Raw genomic sequence first — 21530 nt, 5'->3', positions numbered from 1 at the left:
AGAGAGTGCAGAGGAGATTTACCAGGATGTTGCCTAGGCTGGAGAGTTTTAGTTATGAGGAGAGATTGGATAGACTGGGGTTATTTTCCCTGGAGCAGAGGAGATTGAAGGGGGACATTATTGAGGTGTATAAAATTATGAAGGGCATAAATAGGGTAGACAGGAAGGAACTTTTCCCCTTGGTGGAAGGATCAATGACCAGGGGGCATAGATTTAAGGTAAAGGGCAGGAGGTTTAGAGGGAATGTGAGTAAGAATTGTTTCACCCAGAGGGTGGTGGGAATCTGGAACTCATTGCCTGAAAGGGTGGTAGAGGCAGAAACCCTCATAACATTTAAGAAGTATTTGGATGTGCACTTGCAATGCCATGGCATACAAGGCTATGGGCCTAGTGCTGGAAAATTGGATTAGAATAGTTAGGTACTTGTTTGCCAGGCACAGACTCGATGGGCCTTTTTCTGTGCTGTAGACCTCTATCACTCTTTGGCTCTATGAGAATGGAGAATTTATAATGGGAATTAAAGAAATGGCAGAGAAACTAAACCAATGCTTTGTGTTTGTCTTCATGGGGAAGGTACACAAAACCTCCCTGAAATATCAAGGGATTAGTGAGGTGGAGGATCTGAAAGAAATTAGTACCAGTAAAAAAAAAAGTAGTGCTGAAGAAATTAAAGGGATTTAAAGTTGATAAAAAAAACTCTGGACCTGATGATTTACATCCCAGAGTGTTTGAAAGAGGTGGCTGTAAAGATAGTGGATGTGTTGGTGATCAGCTTCATAATTCTATAGATTCTGGAATGGTGTCTGGAGATTGGAAGGTAGCAAATGTGATCCCACATTTAAGAAAGGAGGGAGAGAGGAAACAGGGAACAGCAGATCTGTTAGCCTGACATCAGTAGTAGGGAAAGTATTATTATATATTCTAAACGATGGGATAACTGGGCATTTAGAAATTAATGGTGAGATTGGGCAGATACAACATGGATTTATCAAGAGAAATCATTTTTGACTAATCTATTGGAGTTTTTTAAGTATGTTACTAGCAGAATAAAGAGAGAACCAATGGATGTGATGTATTTGGATTTTCAGAAGGCTTTCGATAAGGTCCCACACAAGAGGGTGGTAAGCAAAATTAAACCACATGGGATTGGGGAAAATGTACAGGCATGGATTGGGAAAACAGAGACCAGGGATAAAGGGACCTTTCTCAGGTTGGTGGGCTGTGACTAGTGGGGTACTACAAGGATCAGTGCTTGGGCCTCCGCTCCTCACAATCTATATCCATGATTTGGATGTGAGACCAAATGTAATATTTCCAAGTTTGCTGATGACACAAAACTTGGTAGGAGTATGAGTTGTAAAGATGATGCAAAGAGGCTTTAACGAGATTTGGATAGATTAAGCGAGTGGGCGAGAATAGAATATGGAAAAACGTGAAGTTATCCACTTTGGTAGGAAAAACAGAAATGCAGGGTATTTCTTAAGTGGGGAGAGATTGAGAAATGTTGATGTCCAAAGAGACTTGGCTGTTCTTCATAAGTCACTGAAAGCTAACATGCAGGTTCAACAAGCAATTAGGAAGACAAATGGTATGTTAGCCTTTTTGCAAGGGGATTTGAGTACAGGAATAGAGCTTTGGTAAGACCACACCTGGAGTATTGTGTGCAATTTTGGTCTCTTTACATAAGGCAGGATATACTGGCTATAGAGGGATTGCAACAAAGATTTATTAGACTAATCCCAGGATGGAGGGATTGTCCTATGAGGAAAGAAAGAGGAGACTGGGCATGTATTCTCTAGAATTTAGAAGAATGAGAGGTGACCTCATTGAAGTGTACAAAATTTTTACAGGGCTCGACAAGGTAGATACAGGAAGGATGGTTCCCCTGGTTGGGGGGGTGGTCTAGAACTGTGGGACATAGGATAAGACATAGGCCATTTAGGACCAAGATGAGGTGGAATTTCTTCAGTTAGAGGGGGTAAATCTTTGGAATTCTCTATCCCAGAGGACTATGGAGGATCAGTCACTTTTTTAAATTCATTCATGGGATGTGGGCATCTCTGGCTTAGTCAGCATTTATTGCTCATCCCTAATTGCCCTTGAGAAGATGGTGGTGAGCTGCCTTCTTGAACTGCTGCAGTCCATGTGGTATAGGTACACCCTCAGAGCTGTTAGGGAGGGAGTTCCAGGATTTTGACCCAGCGACAGTGAAGGAACGGTGATATATTTCCAAGTCAGATGGGTGTCTGACTTGGAGGGGAACTTCCAGGTGGTGGAATTCCCATATGTCTGCTGCCCTTGTCCTTGTAGATGGTACTGGTCATTGGTTTGGAAGGTGCTGTCAAAGGAGCATTGGTGAATTCCTGCAATGCATCTTGTAGATGGTACACATTTCCGCCACTGTGCATTGGTGGTGGAGGGAGTGAATGTTTGTGGATGGGATGCCAATCAAGCAGACTGCTTTGTCCTGGATGGTATCAAGCTTCTTGAGTGTAGTTGGAGCTTCACTCTTCCAGGTAAGTTGAGAGTATTCGATCACGCTGCAGAGTTGTAGATGGTAGACAGGCTTTGGGGAGTCAGGGGGTGAGTTACTTTGACCTGCTTTTGTAGCCATAATATTAACTGGCTAATCCAGTTTAGTTTCTGGTCAATGGTAACCCCGGAGGATGTTGATATTGGGGGATTCAGCGATGGTAATGCCATTGAATATCAAGGGGAGATGGTTACATTCTCTTTTGCTGGAGATGATTATTGCCTGGAGCTTGTGTGGCACGAATGTTATTTGCCACTTGTCAGCCCAAGGCTAGATATTGTCCTGGTCTTGCTGCATTTGGACATGGACTGCTACAGTATCTGAGGAGTCGCGAATGGTGCTGAACATTGTGCAATCATCAGGGAACATCCCCACTTCTGACCTTATGATGGAAGGAAAGTCATTGATGAAGCAGCTGAAGATGGTTGGGTCTAGGACACTACCCTGAGGAACTCCTGCAGTAGTGTCCTTGAATTGGGATGATTGACCTCAAACAACCACAACCATCTTCCTTTGTGCTAGGTATGACTCCAACCAGTGGAGAGTTTTCCCCCTGATTCCCATTGACTCCAGCTTCGCTTGGGTCCCTTGATGCTACACTCGGTCAGATGCTGTCTTGATGTCAAGGGCTGTTATTCTAACCTCACCCCTGGCGTTCAGCTGTTTTGTTCATGTTTGAACCAAGGCTGCAATGAGGTTAGGAGCTGAGTGGCCCTGGCAGAACCCAAACTGAGCATCAGTGAGAAGGTTATTGCTAAGCAAGTGCTGCTTGATAACACTATTGATGACCCCTTGTATCACTTTACTGATGATCAAGAGTAGACTGATGAGGTGGTAATTTGCCAAGTTAGATTTGTCCTTTTTTTTGTGTGCAGGGTAGACCTGGGCAATTTTGCACATTGCCAACTAGATGTCAGTGTTGTAGTGTACTGAAATAGCTTGGCTAGGGGTACGGCAAGTTCTGGAGCATAAGTCTTTAGTTCTTGATATCACATGGAGTGAATCAAATTGGTTGAAGCCTGGCATCTGTGATGCTGGGGACCTCTGGGGGAGACCGAGATGGATCATCCACTCGGCACTTCTGGCTCAAGATTGTTGCAAATTCTTTAGCCTTATCTTTCATACTGATGTGCTGGGCTCCCCCATCATTGCGGATGGACATATTTCTGGAGCCACCTCCTTCAACAATTTGTTTAGCTGTTCATCATCCTTTCCGACTGGATGTGGCAGGACTGCAGAGCTTAGATCTGATCTGTTGGTTGTGGAATCGCTTAGTTTTGTTTATCGCTTGCTGCTTATGCTGCTTGGTATGCAAGTACTCCTGTGGTGTAGCTTCACTAAGCTAACACCTCATGTTTAGGTATGCCTGGCGCTGCCCCTGGCATGCCCTCCTGCACTCTTCATTGAACCAGGATAGATCCTTTGGCTTGATGGTAATTGTAGAGTGAGGGGTGTGCCAGGTCATGGGGTCACAGATTGTGGTGGAGTATAATTTTGTTGCTACTGATGGCCCGCAGTGCCTCAGAAGACCATAAGACATAGGAGCAGAATTAGGAGGCCATTTGGCCCGTTGAGTCTGCTCCGCCATTCAATGGGATCATGGCTGATCAGATTCTCAAATCCACTTTCCTGCCTTTTCCCCCATAACCCTTGATTCCCTTACTGATTAAATATCTTTCCTTAGGTAAGGTGACCAAAACTATTCACAGCATTCTAGGTGTGGTCTAACTAGTTACTTGTATAGTTTTAGCAAGACCTCCCTATTTTTATACTCCATTCCCTTTGAAATAAAGGTCAACATTCCATTTGCCTTCCCTATTACCTGCTGAACTTGTATGTTAGTTTCTTGGGATTCATGGACGAGGACTCCCAAAACCCTCTGTGCTGCAGCTTTCTGCAGTCTTTCTCCATTTAAATAATATTCAGCTCTTTTATTCTTCCTGCCAAAGTGCATAATCTCACATTTACCCACATTATATTCCATCTGCCAAGTTTTTGCGCACCCACTTAACCTGTCTATACCCCTCTATAGACTCTTTGTATCATCCTCACCACTTGCCTTCCCACCTATTTTTGTGTCATCCACAAACTCGGCAATAGTACATTCACTTCCCTCATCTAAGTCATTAATACATTTTGTAAATAATTGTGGCTCTCACACTGATCCCTGTGGCATTCCACTAGTTACAGGTTGCCATCCTGAAAATGCTCCCCTAATCCCAACTCTGTCTTCTATTGGTTAGCCAATCCTCTATCCATGCTAATATACAACCCCCAACACCATGGGCTCTTATCTTATTAAGTAGCCCTAAGTGCGGTACCTTATTGAACGCCTTTTGGAAACCCAGATATATCATATTTACTGGTTCCCCTTTATCTATCCTGCTTGTTAGCTCCTCAAGGAATTCTAATAAATTTGTCAGGCATGATTTCCCCTTCATGAAGCCATGCTGACTCTGCTTGATTATATTATGCATTTCTAAATGCCCTGCTATTACATCCCTTATAATAGATTCTAACATTTTCCCAATGATGTATGTTGCTAACTGGCCTATAGTTATCTGTTTTTATCTCCTTCCCATTTTGAAGAAGGGCATAACATTGGCAGCTTTCCAATCTTTTGGGACTTTTCCAGAATCTAAGGATTGTTGGAAGATTACTCCCAGTTCATCCACTATCTGTGTAGCTACTTCCTTTAATATCCTAGGATGCATCCCATCAGGTCTAGGGGACTTATCGGCCTTTAGCCCCATTAGTTTCCTTAGTATTATTTTCTCTGGTGATTGTCATTGGGCAGAATTTTTCATATGGTGGACAGGGGCGGTTGCGGAACAGATCGCTGCCTGCAGTCGGCTCTGCGCTGCCATCTTACGCAGGCTGACCAAATAAGGCTCACTAATAGTAAGATACAATCGGTAGCGCTCAGGGAGATTGAATCGATGTTCAAAAAATTGTACATGCTTTGTGCATACTGTTCACTATTGTTATTAAACTCCTAAGAATGTCTCCCTGCCTGTGGCTCCTTGTTCTGATGAGCAGTGTTTGTGTTACTCAGATGGGAAACCTTACTGCACAAGACAAAAGGCAAGTGTCTCAGTCCAGGGCCTCTTTCCTGCCCTCTGTGCAGCCTTCAGACCACATTGATGTTCCAGCTTCTCACTCCCTGGAAACATTAATAATGCCTGCACCTCAGCGGTGCTGGTCATTGCTGCCAGAATGTAGTGGGCAGGCGCCACAGAGCTCTCTCATACCCTCTGTGTGCTTTCAGCACCTTTAAGGTGGGGCTGGCCCCCATCACACCAGTATCTGTGACCAGTGATGATGTGCATCAGCTACTGAAGGGCTGAGGTGCTGAAGGCGGACACAGCATCAGATGCGTCTAAAGTTTCATGGCTGCATCTCTGAGCTGGCCTTGATCATGGAGCGTAAGCGAGCTGCCCTCAGCCAGACAGGAGTCAGACATCCTCAGAGGCTATGTGAAGATCTATAGAATGTCCTCACTGCATGTTGTCATCATCCCCCTGTGATCGAGCGACTGTTAGGGCCTCCACAGCATCTCCATGACAGGAGCATTCTCACAGAGGGTATTGGCGCTGCGATAAGCCAGACTGCAGTCAAGCATTCACAACTACGATGTGAGGATCTACGGGGACACCTCACTACTGTCATCATCCTCCACAAATTTGGCAGCTATGAGGGCCTCCTGAGTGCGCCTGCCTTGTCTAGCCAGTATGAGAGCCTCATCCTCATCGTCGTCACCACTGAGGACCCCCTCACCCTCATCCCCATTGGCATCCTCCTCATTGGAGGAGACGTGCAGCTTTTCCATCTCCTCCTCAACCAACTTCTCTCCCCGTTGCAATGGTAAGTTGTAAAGGGCGCAGTAGACGACGACGATATGTGACACCCTCTGTGGAATGTATTGCAGGGCTCCACCAGACCTGTCCAGGCACCGGAATTGCATTTTCAGCATCCCGATGGTCTGCTCCACCAAGTTGCGAGCTGTTACATGAGCTTCATTATAGCATCGCTCTGCTGCAGCCTGAGGCTGCCGCACGGGTGTCATCACCACGGCCTCTGCAGATAGCCTTTTCCCCGAGGAGCCATCACTGCTGCCTCTGTGGACCCTTGAAGACTGCAGGCTCCTGAGAGTGACTCAGGGCGTAGGCATTGTGCACAGTCACTGGAAACCGTGCACATACCTACAGGATGCGTTTCTGGTGGTCGCATACCAGCTGCACGTTCAGTGAGTGGAAGCCCTTGCAGTTGATGAAGCCCACCGAGTGTAGCGACAGAGACCTGAGCATCACATGGGTGCAGTCAATCGCACCCTGCACCTGTGGGAATCCTGAGATAAGTGCGAATCCATTGGCCCTTGCATCCTGGGTGTCCTGGTCCTGGGTGAAATGTACAAAGTTGTGTGCCATGGAAAAGATCCGTGACCTCCTGGATACATTTGTGGGTGGCGGATTGTGAAATCCCACAGAGGTCACCTGTGGAACTCTGAAAGGAACCACTGGCATCGAAACTGAGTGCCGCGGTCACTTTCACAGCCACTGGCAGTGGATGTCCTCCATGTCCCCTTGGCACCAAGTCCTGCAGTAAGTGGCAGATGTGAACCACCAAGTCCCTAGACATGTGCAGTCATTGGTGACATTGGTTCTCAGTCATCTGCAGGAATGGCAGGAAGCATCTATAGACCCTGGGTGTCGCTAGGTGCCGACCAGCCATGGCTCACTGTCCCTTTTTGGCAGCCTATGCGGAAGCCCATGCTGCCCCTTCTTGATGAGGTTGCTGCTCCTGCCTTTGCGCAGCCAGGTGCCTCAGTCGCTCTCTCCTTCATCTTCTATGGCCTCTGTAGGCCAACAGGCATACAGCTAGGTTACCAGGGTCCATGATCCTGACATCGTCCTCGTGCAGCATGAAAGAGAGAAAGAGAGAGAGATGTGGTTATCATGGCTGTACTTAGCACCTTTCTTGACCCTGTGTGACTGGCCCTTAATGCTTCTCGGAGAATGCTGATCACTCCTCGGATGGCCAGAGGTGAGTGCGTTGCATGGCTGCCCTGTCAACCTGCGACGTGGGAGACACTGGTCCAAACCAGGATGCTGAGATTGCAAGGGGCTGTGAGCGACTCCAGCAGTGACTGCTACATGGCCAGCGTTGGTGAGAAGATTGTACAACGTGTGCAGTCCAACTGCCCTGCTGTCCAATAAGATGATGGCAAACGCAAAGTCTATGCTGAGGCGGGGGGGGTTGTGGATAGAGGTGGCCCTTTGGTGCCTCCGCATTGCTTGTATTGTCGGGCAGGCTAGGAGCCTGACCCCAACCATATCACTGTGGCTGAGCCTGATCTGTCTTAGTTGCAGAGGCATGGTCAATTTATATAGGTGTCCCTAATGCATGGCCATTCCCCTCACTTACCCTGCCTCCCACCTTGATTGCCTGTGTCTGGGATGACCTTTTTATTCTATGCTAATGTGTTGCAATTAGCTCCCCACCAACCAATGATGGGAAACATGGCCCGCTGTCGGCGGGTTGAGCGGATGATCGCGACCCGCCTTCACACCGTCATGAAGCAGGTCGCGCCATAGTTTCCGCACATGCCACATATCACGCCTGCCGCCAGCAGGCTTGGAGAATTCCGCCCAGTAACAGCATAGCCAAGTTTGGCAGTAATACATAGTATTTGTGCTTTGCAGATTCTGTTTTCTGCTTTGTAACTTGCTGGTAGTTGTGGCTTGTATTTATTATATGATATAATTGGTCTTGTGCACCCAAGGTAATCTACATTTTGTTTTTTTTTCATTTTCGATGGAGCATTGACAGTTTTCTATGTTTACAAGATTTGATCTGAGTCTTCCAATTCTAGTCTCCTGCTTAAAGAAGCTCTCAATATAACAAGTTAAAATATCTTGACAATATGTATGCTTTTAGATTATTAAATTATTGTGAGATACTTACAATCACAACATGAAGCTGCTGTTGCACTTAAATTTTATGCATGAAATTACAGCATTTTTTAGATCCAGTTAACAACTTCCCTGTCCTAAAGTATTTAAGTGATTTTAGCTTGGGAGAGAAATCCTCATGTAGTTCTATTTACTTTTATCTATGAAGCTCAATGTTTAATAAAGGATATTTGCATGTTAGCAGATGGCTACTTAATCCAGATGTAGGTCATATTTAATCAAATTAGCAATCTGTCAGCTCTGGGAAAAGTTGGCAGAAGCTCAAGGCAGCACTAAGGAGAATTTCACTATCACGACTAAAGATGAACAGATACTGCTCAAATTCAATGTGTATTTAACAGAATGAGGTTAGGTTGGAATCTCATGGTAGAAACATTTTATACTTAAGTTTTGAAGCCAGAATTAGTGCAATATTTACTTTGTTCTTACATAAATAGTATAATTTTAAATCAGAAATTATGCTAGTATTAAATTAATTCTGGATTAAACATTTCACCATCCATTTGTGACAATTCAATTGTTTAAAATTAACATTAAATGCTACGAAAAGCAGACAGAACAAATCTTACAAGTAAACTTCTAAATACAGAGTACTTATAACAATCAGTTTGGCAATGGTTCTAATTTTTCTTCACATAATCATAAAAAACATATTGGTCCGATTTTAACTGTGTAAGTGGATAGATTTTGAGTGAATTAAAATCTTGTCTATTATCTGGTCAGAAAGCCCTCTGGTGTCTGCTACCATATCATCCAATAATACTGTCATTTAGGAAATGGATTGTTCACCTGACAGTCGGCGAACGGAAATGTAACTGGCTGTAAAAGTAGAGGTCAAAATAGTGTGCCAATCTGTCAAATACTTAGTTCTTATTTTTGTTCTAGCACATTTGTCAGAAACCTTACTGATTTTTGGGATGCTTAGATGCTTCTCTGATGAACACTTTTAGGGAATCATGTTTTCAAAAGGAAATTTCCATCTATAGATGAAACATTTTTGACAGTAAAATGCATATGTCTAAATTCACTTTGAAATTAAAATTTATTAAAGTTGATTCAAATTTTATTCAGAAACAAATTCTATGGTTTCTGTCATTTAAGTGGGAACTGAATCTTGAATCTGCCCCTATACTTCAGTGGGAATATCAGGAGGTTATACCCTACATCTGCATTAATCAATTTTCCTTGTCTTTCAGTCTAAATCTTAACTAACAGCTCCCACCCATCACTACCACCATACGTACATACTTATACAATCATTTTATTCACAGTTGAAATAGGGGTGGATCACAGTTTTTATTTTAACAAACTGGAAGGTAAACATGGAAGATATGCTGCCAGGGTATACAAGCCGCAAAGCAGCTATCTTAATAAGACTGAGGTGCAGTGCCGAAGGAGGCTCCATCTCTCCAGGGAGACAGTCAACAATATCTGTCAGATGATTGGCCCTGAGATCTCCCCTAACTGTGTGGGTGGACACCCCATGCTAGCAGCTCTGAAGCTCACAGCTATCTTCCACTTCTATGCCTCTGGCTCCATCCAGGGCTCGGTGGGTGATCTTTGCGGTGTCTCCCAATCAGTTGGCCACACTTGTGTCAAGCAGATTACAGATGCTCTGTTCAGATGGGTATCCACCTTCATCCACTTCTGCTGCGACCAGGCAAGGCAGGCACAGCAAGCCAGAGGCTTCGCGGCCATTGCTGGCTTCCACCACATCCAGGGTGCTATAGACTGTACACATGTGGCCATCAAGGTGCCAGGTGAGCCAGTGCCTTCGTCAACAGGAAGGGCTTCCACTCCAAGAACAGAAGCTAAGCAGCAATACAATAGGAGCCAGGGCATCACAAGGGATGTGTTGGAGAGAGCCACTGGTCTTCTCAAGAAGAGATTCCGTGACCTGGACCGCTCAGGGGCACACTCCATTACCTCCCAGATCGTGTCTTTCTGCTAGTGGTAGTCTGCTGCGCCCTGCACAATCTTGCGCTGAAAAGGGAGGATGCAATTGACGTCCTGGATGAGGCTGCACATGATGAATCCAGCAGTGCCTCAGAGGATGAGGAAGCACAGGACAATGATGAGGGGCAGAATGATGACCTGCATTTACACCAAGCAGGCAGGGACACCCGGGACAATTTAATCCAAAGAACCTTCAGCTAGCTCCACACACATGGATCAGCAGGAACAGCATTGCCTGGCACTTCCACACGTGGCACTTAGGTGTCACATCTTCCACCTGTTCAGTTACAAATAAGGGCTTAGTACAGAAACAATGTCCACTCAAACACTCATGATAAATATGTGAAAAAGAAAAATGCACCACGAATAAAAGACCCTCAGCCATGGTTATAAAGGTGGACTTTATTGTGTCCAAAAGAAAAGTACACAACACCTTTTTGCGATCACAAAAATACGGGTGCCTATTCCAAGGTCAACACAAAATCACCAGTGACATACCCGTGGAGTGCCTAAGGTGGCTTATGCTTACATTTTCAGGTGCTACGTCTACGTGCCGCCCCATTGCTCGGAGTGGCTTGAGAGACAGCCTGCTGACTCTGCTGTCCTTTTAGCCTCGATGACCTTGGCGGGTGTCCTCTGGCCCGTGGAGCCTGTGATGGCCCCACCTGGGAGGGAGTGGCCAGTTCCTGAACTGGCACCTCCCCAGTTGTCGCAGCCTCAAAAGAAGAAACGTTGACTGGCAGAGGGGTGGAGGAGCTGCTGCCTTCATCTGGAGCGCCCTGAAAGGAGCTCGTAGCAATGACAGGCTGCTGCTACGCCGACGTGAGATCCCTTTCGACCTCCCTGCTCACCGCAGATGCATGGAAGCCGAGTACCGATGCTTGGTGTCCACAACATATCCCACATTGGGAATGACCAGTACCGCTGTGAGGGCTTGCAGGTCAGAGCGTATCCCAATCATAAAATGTTCCATTCGATTGAGGCCCCTCTCTATGAGAGTCACCAATCTCTCATTGGCGGAAGCCTGAACCTCTGCCCTGAAGGCCAAATCTTCACGTACACTCTGCCTGGACTTCTCCGTCACAGAGAGCAACTGAAGCATTCCCTCATGCAACCCTGCCAGATACAAACGCACTTCCTGCCACCTGTCCTGCAGCTACTGCATTGGGGACAACTCCAGAGGTATGCCATCAGTGCCAGACTCAGTATGTGCCTCGTCCCCTGCAGCCCTCTGGCTGCTGGCGCCATCGGCACTCTCTGCCCTTACCATCTCCTCCAGTGATTGTCACGTGCCCTCTCCAGCGATTGTGATGTGACCCGTGATATTAGCTGACCGAGATGTGTGTGTCTGCGCAGGTGCCTGGCTGGCCGAAATGATGTGCTGCAAGTTGCACATGTTGGTCCTCGGGTGTGGAGGAGGGGCTGCTGGGCCGACGTGTGGGTCGCTCCTTAGCTTCATAAGTCGCTCACCCTTCAAGACCTGAAAGAGAAGAACATTGGTGAGGTGGAAAAGAGTCAAGACGAGCCCCAACCATTAAACGTACATGCAGACAGGCTGGTCAGATGGCCTCAGGAATGCCACATGGCATGTTATGAACCATAGGAGTGGGGAGAGTGCAGAGGTACCTGACCTGGATGCATTGTGGCCTGGATAGTTGCAGGGCTGAGGAAACATCGCCAACAGTTGTGACATTTGCCATCGATCACAGGAGATTGAGAGGTCACTTTATTGGCCTCCATTCTGCAAGGAGGGGCATAGACCTGGTGGGCAGAAGGCAACATTTCCCCTTGGTGCAGGGATGAGTAACGTGGTGGCATTCATCTAAGTTGTGTGTTATGAGGTTCACAGCTGAGGTGCTGAGGACCTTTTGGACAAAGTAATGTGGCTGAAAGGGTGCTGTAGGTCCCAAACCCCCTAAGATGAAGAGTCATGCGGACCCAAAACGTTAACTATGCTCCTTTCCACTGATGCTGCCAGATGCTGAGTTTTTCCAGGTATTTTTGTTTTTGCTTTCAATTTCCAGCATCCGCAGTTTTTTGCTTTTATCTAAGATGAAATAAGTCTTTAGCTGTGCAGCAGCGATCCAATGGCATGTTAGACCATGGTGATAGTGGTCACAAATGGGATAAGATGACTTTGGAAGGTGATGGAGACACGATTCCTCAAGGGGACGAGGGTCCCTTCTGTATGACCCACACATCAGAACGTCTCAGTCTGTGAATGAGCATTGTTTCAGCATTAACGATTGCAGCAACCATCTGTGATTTGGATGGTGGGCAGACGGAGTGGATGGGAGTGTGGACCTCAATTACCTGGCCGCTGGACCCCAGCCTCGCTGCCCCCCGGCTGCCCTGGCCTCCTGACTCATGCCCAGCTCCATGGCCTGCTCTTCAAAGGGTGTGAGGCACTGGAGGAGGGTGCACCCACCTCCAGTCCTCTGGCACTCCCAGGCATTGTGGTGACTTTTTGCCTGTAAACAGCGAAGAGGATTTATTGGGGCTGCTCGCTCATGTACTCTGCACGTACACGCTGCACCCCAACCATTGTGGCCCATCTGAGGCCTCTAGCAGCTCCTGTCCTCATTACTGGTGATCAGTCCCCAGAATATGGTACGGCTGGTCCCAACCCCCTCCCCCAATGGCCACCTTGGATACATTCAGTGTCCATCACTTTGAATAGCACACGGGTCTTAGTGCCCATGGCAAGGAGGCGCAACTCGGTGCGACGCCAATACCAGCAGATGGCACTTGCCCAAAACACCTTGAGGCACCCCTTGCACCAACTCATTACCATCAATATGACATGTGTTGGAGTTCTGAGTATGTGTCGTGCGGCCTCCCCTGCAGGTTGCCCCCAGACTAATAAAATGCCACAAAGACCAACATATGCTGCAGGGAGAACCCTTCTTCTCCTCAACCACTAAGACTGATGTAAGCATGGTCAGTACCCATTTGCCCACCCAGCATGCGACAGATGCCTTATGCAGTAACGACAGCAAGACATGGTGGGGGGTGCTCAAAAGCTAAGGCTGCCTTCTGGGTCAAATGGCCAAGACAGACATGGTACTTACCCGTCCAGAGCATAGCAAATCATTGAATCTTTTCCTGCACTGGGTGCCAGTGCACCGCACATCATCATGGGCGCTTACAGCATCACCCACCTCCTCCCACGCCTGGCTAGTGATGTGGGGGGCCCTCCTCCTCCCATCCTCAGGATACAGAATGTGCTGATGGATAGCCACCCCTTGCAGGAGGACAGCAAGGCATGCATCTGAAAATCAGGGGGTGCAGTGGCCTCCTGCTGGCCTCTCCTGCAGCCTGCCCCCCTTCTCCTCCTCTTCTGCCCTCAGTCCAGCATGTCCTTCTCTATGAGTGGTCATGGTGCACTGCTTCAAGCAGACTGCCTGGCCACTCTTTATACAGGCTGCAGGCTTCCCATTGGAACCGGCAGTCTGAGGCTGCCCGGCCCCGTGACTATTTTCCCATTCTCCATGGGAGTCGCTTACCCACAGGACGGGCCTTAATTGGCCCGCCTGTGGAAAATGGTGGTGCGGCCCGTTTCTCCAGCGGCAATCGGCCACCTGCCAGCTGCTGAGTCGGCCGGGCCCGTCTGACCGGCAAACGGAAAATTCTGCCCTGAGTTTTTCCAGCATTTTCTGTTTTTATTTTAGATTTCCAGCACCTGCAGTATTTTTCTTTTCCCATAGATTGCTCCAGGTGGCACGAGTAAGTATTCCTCTTGCCAGTGAATAGAGTATCTTTTACTTCTTTTACCTGTTTAGTTTGCTCCTTAATATTTTAATCACAGATGTAGCATTGGTATTATGGCCTGTTTCATAGCTTTTCTCATTTTTCTCATTCTCATTTCTCAATTGAAACATTTCACATTTTTTTCTATAGACATGGGAAACTTTGAAGGAGGTGACCAACAGATCGTAGTATCGCAGAATCAGGCTGCAGTACTAAAACCTCCAGACATCAACAGCTACCCACAACCACAAATGACATGGTTCCGTGATGGTCAAAAGATTATCCCCGGCAACAGGATGTGAGTGAGCATGTTTATGGCTGCTAATGTTATTACTGATTTTTTTAAATTTAAAATTAATGATAAAGTGCCCGAAATGTCTTTTATACTGATACCATAACACAGATTTTAAGAAATTACACTTATGGCATTTGACATCATGTGCTGGGAACACACATTTGGGTGCAGAGATCAATGTAATAAGAACATAAATAGGAGCAGGAGTAGGCCATTCGGCCCTTCAATAAGATCATGGCTGATCTGCCCTAGGCCTGAATTCCTCTTGCGTGTCAGCTCCTCATAGCCCTCAACTCCCTGATATTTCAAAAATCTATCTACCTCCTATTTAAATATTTTAAGTGATCTAGTCTCCACAACTCTCTGGGGTGAGAATTCCAGACATTCACTGCCCTCTGAGGGAAGAAATTCCTTCGCATCTCAGTTCTAAATTATGTCCCCTAGTTCAAGATTCCCCCACTAGTGGAAACATCTTCTCAACATCTACCCTGTCAAGCCCCCTCCAAATCTTGTACGTCTCAATAAGATCACCCCTCATTCTTCTAAACTCTAATGAACAAAGGTCTAACTTGTTTAGCCGTTCTTGATAAGTCAACCCCTTCATCCCAGGAATCAGCCTAGTGAATCTGTTTTGAACTGCCTGAAATGCCAGTATATCCTTTCTTAAATACGGGGACAAAAACTGTACACAGTACTCCAGGTAATGTACTCTTCCATCTATTACTTCACTGAAGAGTGTACTCTGTAAAATTAGCAATAATGTATGTCCTGACTACAGAGTTCCTTGACTTTGAGTTCCTCTGCCACTATAACCTCACTGAGATGTGGTAGAAATGATCCACAACTGGGGTTTCCACTGCACTTCCCATTATGGAGACAGACCAGGAGCAGCTTCAAGAAAATTCCCTTTCCCTGCACAATGATTGTGACTTTAGGTCCTTATTCGTCTTTTCTGTTTCCCTGTTCTCATGTTGAAGCTTTAGCAAGTCTTAAAAATGTTGGAAAAGCACTTGATAAAAACAAACACATCATGTGACTGAGCCAAGAGTGAAAGTATGCCTCAAAAATATATAAATGAAATACTGTTTACTGTAGAGCTTATGTTGCTCCAACCAAATTAGGTATGGGTATCTTAAAAAGGAGAAAGAATCCAAAGCAAATTTGGGCAAGTATCTGCTGAATTTAAAGATTATCAATCTTAAAATAAGATTGGGCAGAGAATTAAGAGGAGGAATTTTGCAAATATGTATCTTTGGATGAATATAAAAGCAATTTGTTAGCAATGGAGGGAAGGTAGGAAACAGAATGAAGGTTAATGAAAGAAAACCAGATGAATGAAAGGCAGAGAGAAAGCGTAATAGAATAAAGGAAGAAAAGAAAGGGACTAAAACAGGAAAAAGGTTGTATCTCTGAATCCTTGTCTGTAAATGCTTTCTATAGTTTGGACCATCTGGACCATTTCAACCAGGAAAGTCCCAAGTGAGCGAAGTGTTGGAATCCTCCTATCTAACTCTTTTGAAAACCAGAGCTTAATAAACAGTTGAGCAGAAAATAAGTATATGGAACAAAAGAAGAAACAAAGAGATAGCTTTGGTAATAGAAATCCAATGAAGGCAGTAGAGAAGGTGGTGAGGCCAAGATTGACAATAGCTGAAGATTTGCGTCAGTATCAGATTTTGCACCAGGATTGGGTAGGCTGTCAGTCATCTATAGAGTAAAATATCACCAAAAGGCCTTTAAGCCAGACCACCATGTTGAGATCTTGCATTCTCTAGCAGATGAAAATGTGAATGTAGGATATCAACTATGAAACTTCAAATGATTTTCTGCATTTGAAATTAATCAACGCTAAGCATTGCTAGAGAAAGTATTGGACTCTGACTGAATCTGAGACTTGCTGTTGATACCCCAATGCAGTTTCTCTAAGACTTCCAAAAGAGTTGAATTTGCCAGACATCTGTTATTGTTACAGTTATGCAGATGCTCCATGTTGCTCATCACTTACACATTGTTAATACTTCTTTAAGCAGTGGATAAGTTGCAGGCTTGTCAGATCAAACTTTACTTGTAATTCATATCAATTTAATGTCTTTTCACCAAATTAGTGTCTGTGTCCAATGTGATATTTTTGTTCTTTTTTAGAAAGAATTGTTGTTATGACGCTTAACATCAGGGATTGTTACATTTAGCAGATGTTTCCACATCTATCTATAACTAGTGGTGAATCACAGCTATTTGTGAAAGAAGACAGAATATTTCTTGCAGTTATTTGCAGTCCATTATTTGTAGGTAAATCAGGCTCTCTGGGCTGAATTTTGTGGAGTTGGCAGAACTCCTGCTACTAGGGCTGAAAACAGGGGTGTCCCTGCTTCAGAGCGTGGAGGGACTCGGGGCTGCAGCGCATATTAAGTATGGTGCCCACCCTTAAGAGGTTCCAGCCTAATCATACGAACAAACTAAAAAGGAGCAGAAGTAGGCCATTTGGTTTCTTGAGCTTGCTCCACCATTCATTAAGATCATGGCTCATCTGATTGTGTTTCGAATTCCACATCCCTATCTACTCCCAATCACCTTTGATTCTTTTGCCTAACAAGAATCTATGTACACTACCTTAAAAATATTCAATGACCTCACCTTTACCACCTTCTGAGACAGAGAGTTCTAAAGTCGCACAATCCTCTGAGAGAAAAAAATTCTCCTCATCTCTGCCCTGAAAGGGCAACCCCTAATTTAAAAACAGTGCCTCCTAGTTCTGGACTCACCCACAAGAGGACATCCTTTCCATGTCCACCTTGTCAAGCTGTTCAGGATTTTATATACTTCAATCAAGTCACTCTTCTAAACTTCAGTGGAAACAAGCCCAGTCCTGCCTAACCTTCTCTCATAAGACAACCTGTAGTTATCAGCCTAGTATACCTCCTATGAACCGCCTCCAATGCATTTACATCCCTCTTTAAATAAGGAGACCAAAACTGCACACAATATTCTAGATGTGGTCTCACCAATGCCCTGTATAACTGAAGCTTAACATCCTTACTGTTATGTTCAATTCCACTCATAATAAAGATTAGCATTCCATTAGCTGCCTTAATTATTTGCTGTACCTGCACACTAGCTTTTTATGACTCATGCACTAGAACACCTAGATTCCTTTGCAGCTTGGAATTCTGCAGCTGTCCCCTGTTAAAGTCATACCCTGCTACTACTGTGCTACTCAAAGGGCTGGCAGCTCAGTCATGCCACCACTTTCGATAGCTATTGCTAGTGCAGCACCTGAGAATGAAAGCATATCGATGGTTGCGTCCTCAAGAGGGTGAATGGGTTTGGCAAAATGGCGTGGCAGTGGGATCGCCATCGGATGCCTTCCTGCACCATTTTGCCAGCTTTCCCAACTCCAAGCATGCCCCCAAAAGTCTGTTAAAATTCAGCCCTCTTTTTCTACATTTCAACAGTGACTACAAATACTTCATTGGCTGTAAAGTGCTTTGAGACATCCAGTGATTTTGAAAATGCTATATAAATGCAACACTTTTTTCTTCTTTTAATATAACCTGGTGCCTTCTGCTGCAAACTGTAATCAAAGCTGCTAAAAGAAACAAATCACTAAATTGCAAACAAAGTTCAGATGTAAATCATCAGACGTATTAAGTGACTTAATGTACGAATTGATATTTGGAGGGAGAATTTATTGCCAAACAAAAAATGCAGTCCCTGACATTAATGATACTTTTCGTGATGGTAATGGAACAACTTCCAGTGCTGAGTGTTCTTGCCTTCACCCTCAAGCCCTTTGACGTGCATGCCTAAGTTTCCAGGAGACTGGCCAAATCCCTGAAGAATTTTGGCCCTTCTATAGTGTGATATTTCAGAATCCTTACTGTACCAACATTGGAGGTAATATTTAGAATCAGTTTTGTTAACCCCAGTAAAGGAAATAGAATTGAATGAAGTTAGCATACTCTTGACATATGTATGAAGATATAGGAAGAAGTACAGCAAAAAGTCAAGAATCAGACCAGGATCCGGCTTGATATTTGGCTTCTGACCTTCGTCACCAGTTTTTGGGATGCCTTCTTTGGGGCGGCACCTCCATTCATACCCAAACATTGTCTCCTGCATAGGAATTATTGCTGGGAATTTATTACCCCTGATTTCTGCAACTTCCAAAATATCAAATAAAAACAAGTGCATCCATGCAGTTGCATCTGCAAGTGAGGATTCTTGATAAGATGCGCAGGCTGGGGCTTTGTGTGGGATTGTTTGGAGTCATTTGCTGGATCACTGAGCATTTTAAAAACCTTTTGGCTAAGTTGGAGATACTCATCCATCTTTCAGATTGGTGGGTGGTGAGTAGGCTGGTAACTCCCTCCCTCTCTTCTATTCTAGTCGCTGGCATGCTGAGGTTTCCTTAATTGGCGCACCTCTAGCGGGACAGGCACACAATGCTGGTACTATAACGAGGTGATGTGCCCCAATCCCACCCATACTCCATCAGGGACAACAATAGATATCATCAGTGTCTCATACTCGCACTTGTGTCAGGATGTCAGGCCTGCGACTATTTGGCTGCGTTTAATATAATTTTTAATATCTGACATAATTTCAAACAAATGAAGTGTGATCAAACCTTACAAGTATGTTAAGGTGCATCATACACCTCTCTGGGTGAGAAGGCATTCATTATTAGCTTGATTTCTGGTCACTCTGCTGGTAGTATAAATCATCTGATGCGACTTATGTGTAAGTAGTGCAAAACAAATGGTTTCCTTCCTATTTTTCTAAACCTCCCATTGGGGAGAGCTGCTTGTTGACCTCCATTGAATACCCTACTGAAACCAAGATCCTCCTATGCATGGAATCAAGGACACGAACCAGTTTTTTACCACTTCATGAGACTGCGTGCCAATACTGTACATTCTTTGTTAGTTCATTAGGAAAAAAATGCAGTGTCACTTTTCAGATAAACCTTTTCCAGTCTTTAATAAGTTAATTGCTTTGCCGACAAAATATTTACTAAATTTCTGGAAGGTTCTCTCATTAAAGATGTATAGATTTGGGGTAAAACACAGCCCTATTTTTTAGGAATGCAATTACATTATTTCACTGGATTTCTGATCAATACTTCAAAGAATAATTTTCAAAGGATCAAAATTTACAGGGTCATATAACTGTAATACAATGTAAAATTTAATTCTCAGTCAATAGTTATTTTAGGTACAGGTCAGTACATCAGTTATTGGAATATAGATACTGTAACTATTCTTATAGTCAGATTGATTAAATTATGTTATTTATTGACTTATTGATAAAAGCTCAGCTAAAACTTATAAATTATTTGCCTTAATGTAACCAATAAATATGACAGTGAATAAAATTGTTCAAATACTCATGACAAAATACTGTGGTTAACTAAAAAGTGGATATTGATTATGTAGATTTTAGCTGCCCATGCACTGTCAATTATTGCCTGACTTAATTTTATTCTAATATATGCCAGATCTGCACCAGTGTACCAAAATTATTATGATTATGGGTTCAAAACTTTCTCTAGGATTTGAGCACATAATCTACGCTGGTATTTTGGAGGTCCAATCCTTCAAGTGAGATGGTCTGCTCAGGTGACATAAAAAATCCCATGGCAATGTTCAAAAGCTAGGGAATTGTTCTGGTTTCTGGGCCAATGTTACTCTCTCAACCACCACCAACAAAACTAGATGAACAGGCCATTATTTCAATTGCTGTTTGTAGGACAGCAATTTGGCTGCTGTATTGGCAGCAATGGCCATATACTTTGAAAGCAATTAATTTGCTGTGAAGCACTTTGGAACAACTTATGGATGTGAAAAGCAGGATAGAAATACAGGACTTTCTGCTCCTGCCTATGGTGGGCGTCATGATGGCTGAGAGCAGAAAATATCATGAGAGTGAAAAAAATCCACTTTGCTCGTGACTTCAAGGTTTGTTCATCTATCTTGCATAGGGCAGCACTCATTGCATTTCACACTAGCGCCAGGCTACACAGGCAGCATCACATCACTTTCAGGGGGCTTTTACAGATAAGGCCCTACCTACCAGATCAGTGGTAAGGTGGGACTGGCTTGTAATGTGCTGCAGTGCAAGAGCTTGACTGGGGGAGTATGGAAAATGATCAGAATCAAGGGGAGGCACCACTGGGGTTTGGGGGTTGGGGGAAAGGGTGGCAAAGGTTACACTCAGACACATGACCTAGGGAGGTAAGCATTGGAAGCGTCCTCTGGGCCAGTAGTGTCTTAGTGAGGGACATAAGCGAGATGGGGCCAGAATGGGAGAATGGTGGAGTGAAAAAGCTCTTCAGTTTATATTGTTGACCTTGCAAAGACTGTCCTTGTTTCAGTCCAGGGAGGGGATGGGCATCAGTCCAGTGTCAGTTGTGTCCAACATGTTGTGCACAGGGCCTGGTGATACACCTGGCACATTGGTCCAGGGGCTTTCTGGCTTAATACTGGGCCACAGATGGCACCCCATAGTCAGGATAGGTCTCTGCAGGCTATAGATGGGGAAAAGGTAGTGTAGGGCTATTCAAAGGTCTCATGTGGGTGGGATCTCAATATTTCACTGTGCAAAAAGCCTCAAGGTGGGGATTGTAAAGTCCAAATGGGGCATAGGCACCTTCACCTCAAATGATTCAGGGGTTACACAGGGATATCCTACACAATCACAATAGGATCAAGCATTGGAGGGGGAGGCCTTAGAGTTATTAGAAGGAGGGAAACCTGAACATTATGATCCTCCAGGATGATGGAAGGGATTTCCACAGTCACACAGGGAGGGCCCAAACTGGTCTGGTAATGAGACCTCAGTAACATCATCTTGCAGCCTGAAATGATGGTGCAGCACAAAATCAGACTGAGGAAAAACTCTACTGCTGAGGGCTGAGGGCCAATTGGAGGAGCACTGCACTGGGGGACCAATTAAAGGAGCACCCAACTGAACTGTGTGTTCCCAAATGCGGAGAGATGTACAGCTGAGACATGTTAGGAGCCTT

General features: G+C 44.9%; 1 protein-coding gene across 1 annotated transcript in view; it reads left to right on the top strand.

Annotated features, from left to right (window-relative positions):
• The window catches only part of sdk1a (sidekick cell adhesion molecule 1a), a 954785-nt gene that overhangs the window by 353130 nt on the left and 580125 nt on the right, over positions 1–21530 (top strand). Inside the window, exon 4 of the mRNA XM_041207300.1 lies at positions 14362–14509. Coding sequence (XP_041063234.1) covers positions 14362–14509 — 148 coding nt within the window. The remainder of the gene's footprint in view (positions 1–14361; positions 14510–21530) is intronic.

This window comes from Carcharodon carcharias, chromosome 15 (assembly GCF_017639515.1).
Source record: "Carcharodon carcharias isolate sCarCar2 chromosome 15, sCarCar2.pri, whole genome shotgun sequence".
Lineage (NCBI taxonomy): Eukaryota > Metazoa > Chordata > Chondrichthyes > Lamniformes > Lamnidae > Carcharodon > Carcharodon carcharias.
Note: the sequence above shows the minus strand (reverse complement) of the source record. Positions and strands in the feature narration are given on the sequence as shown.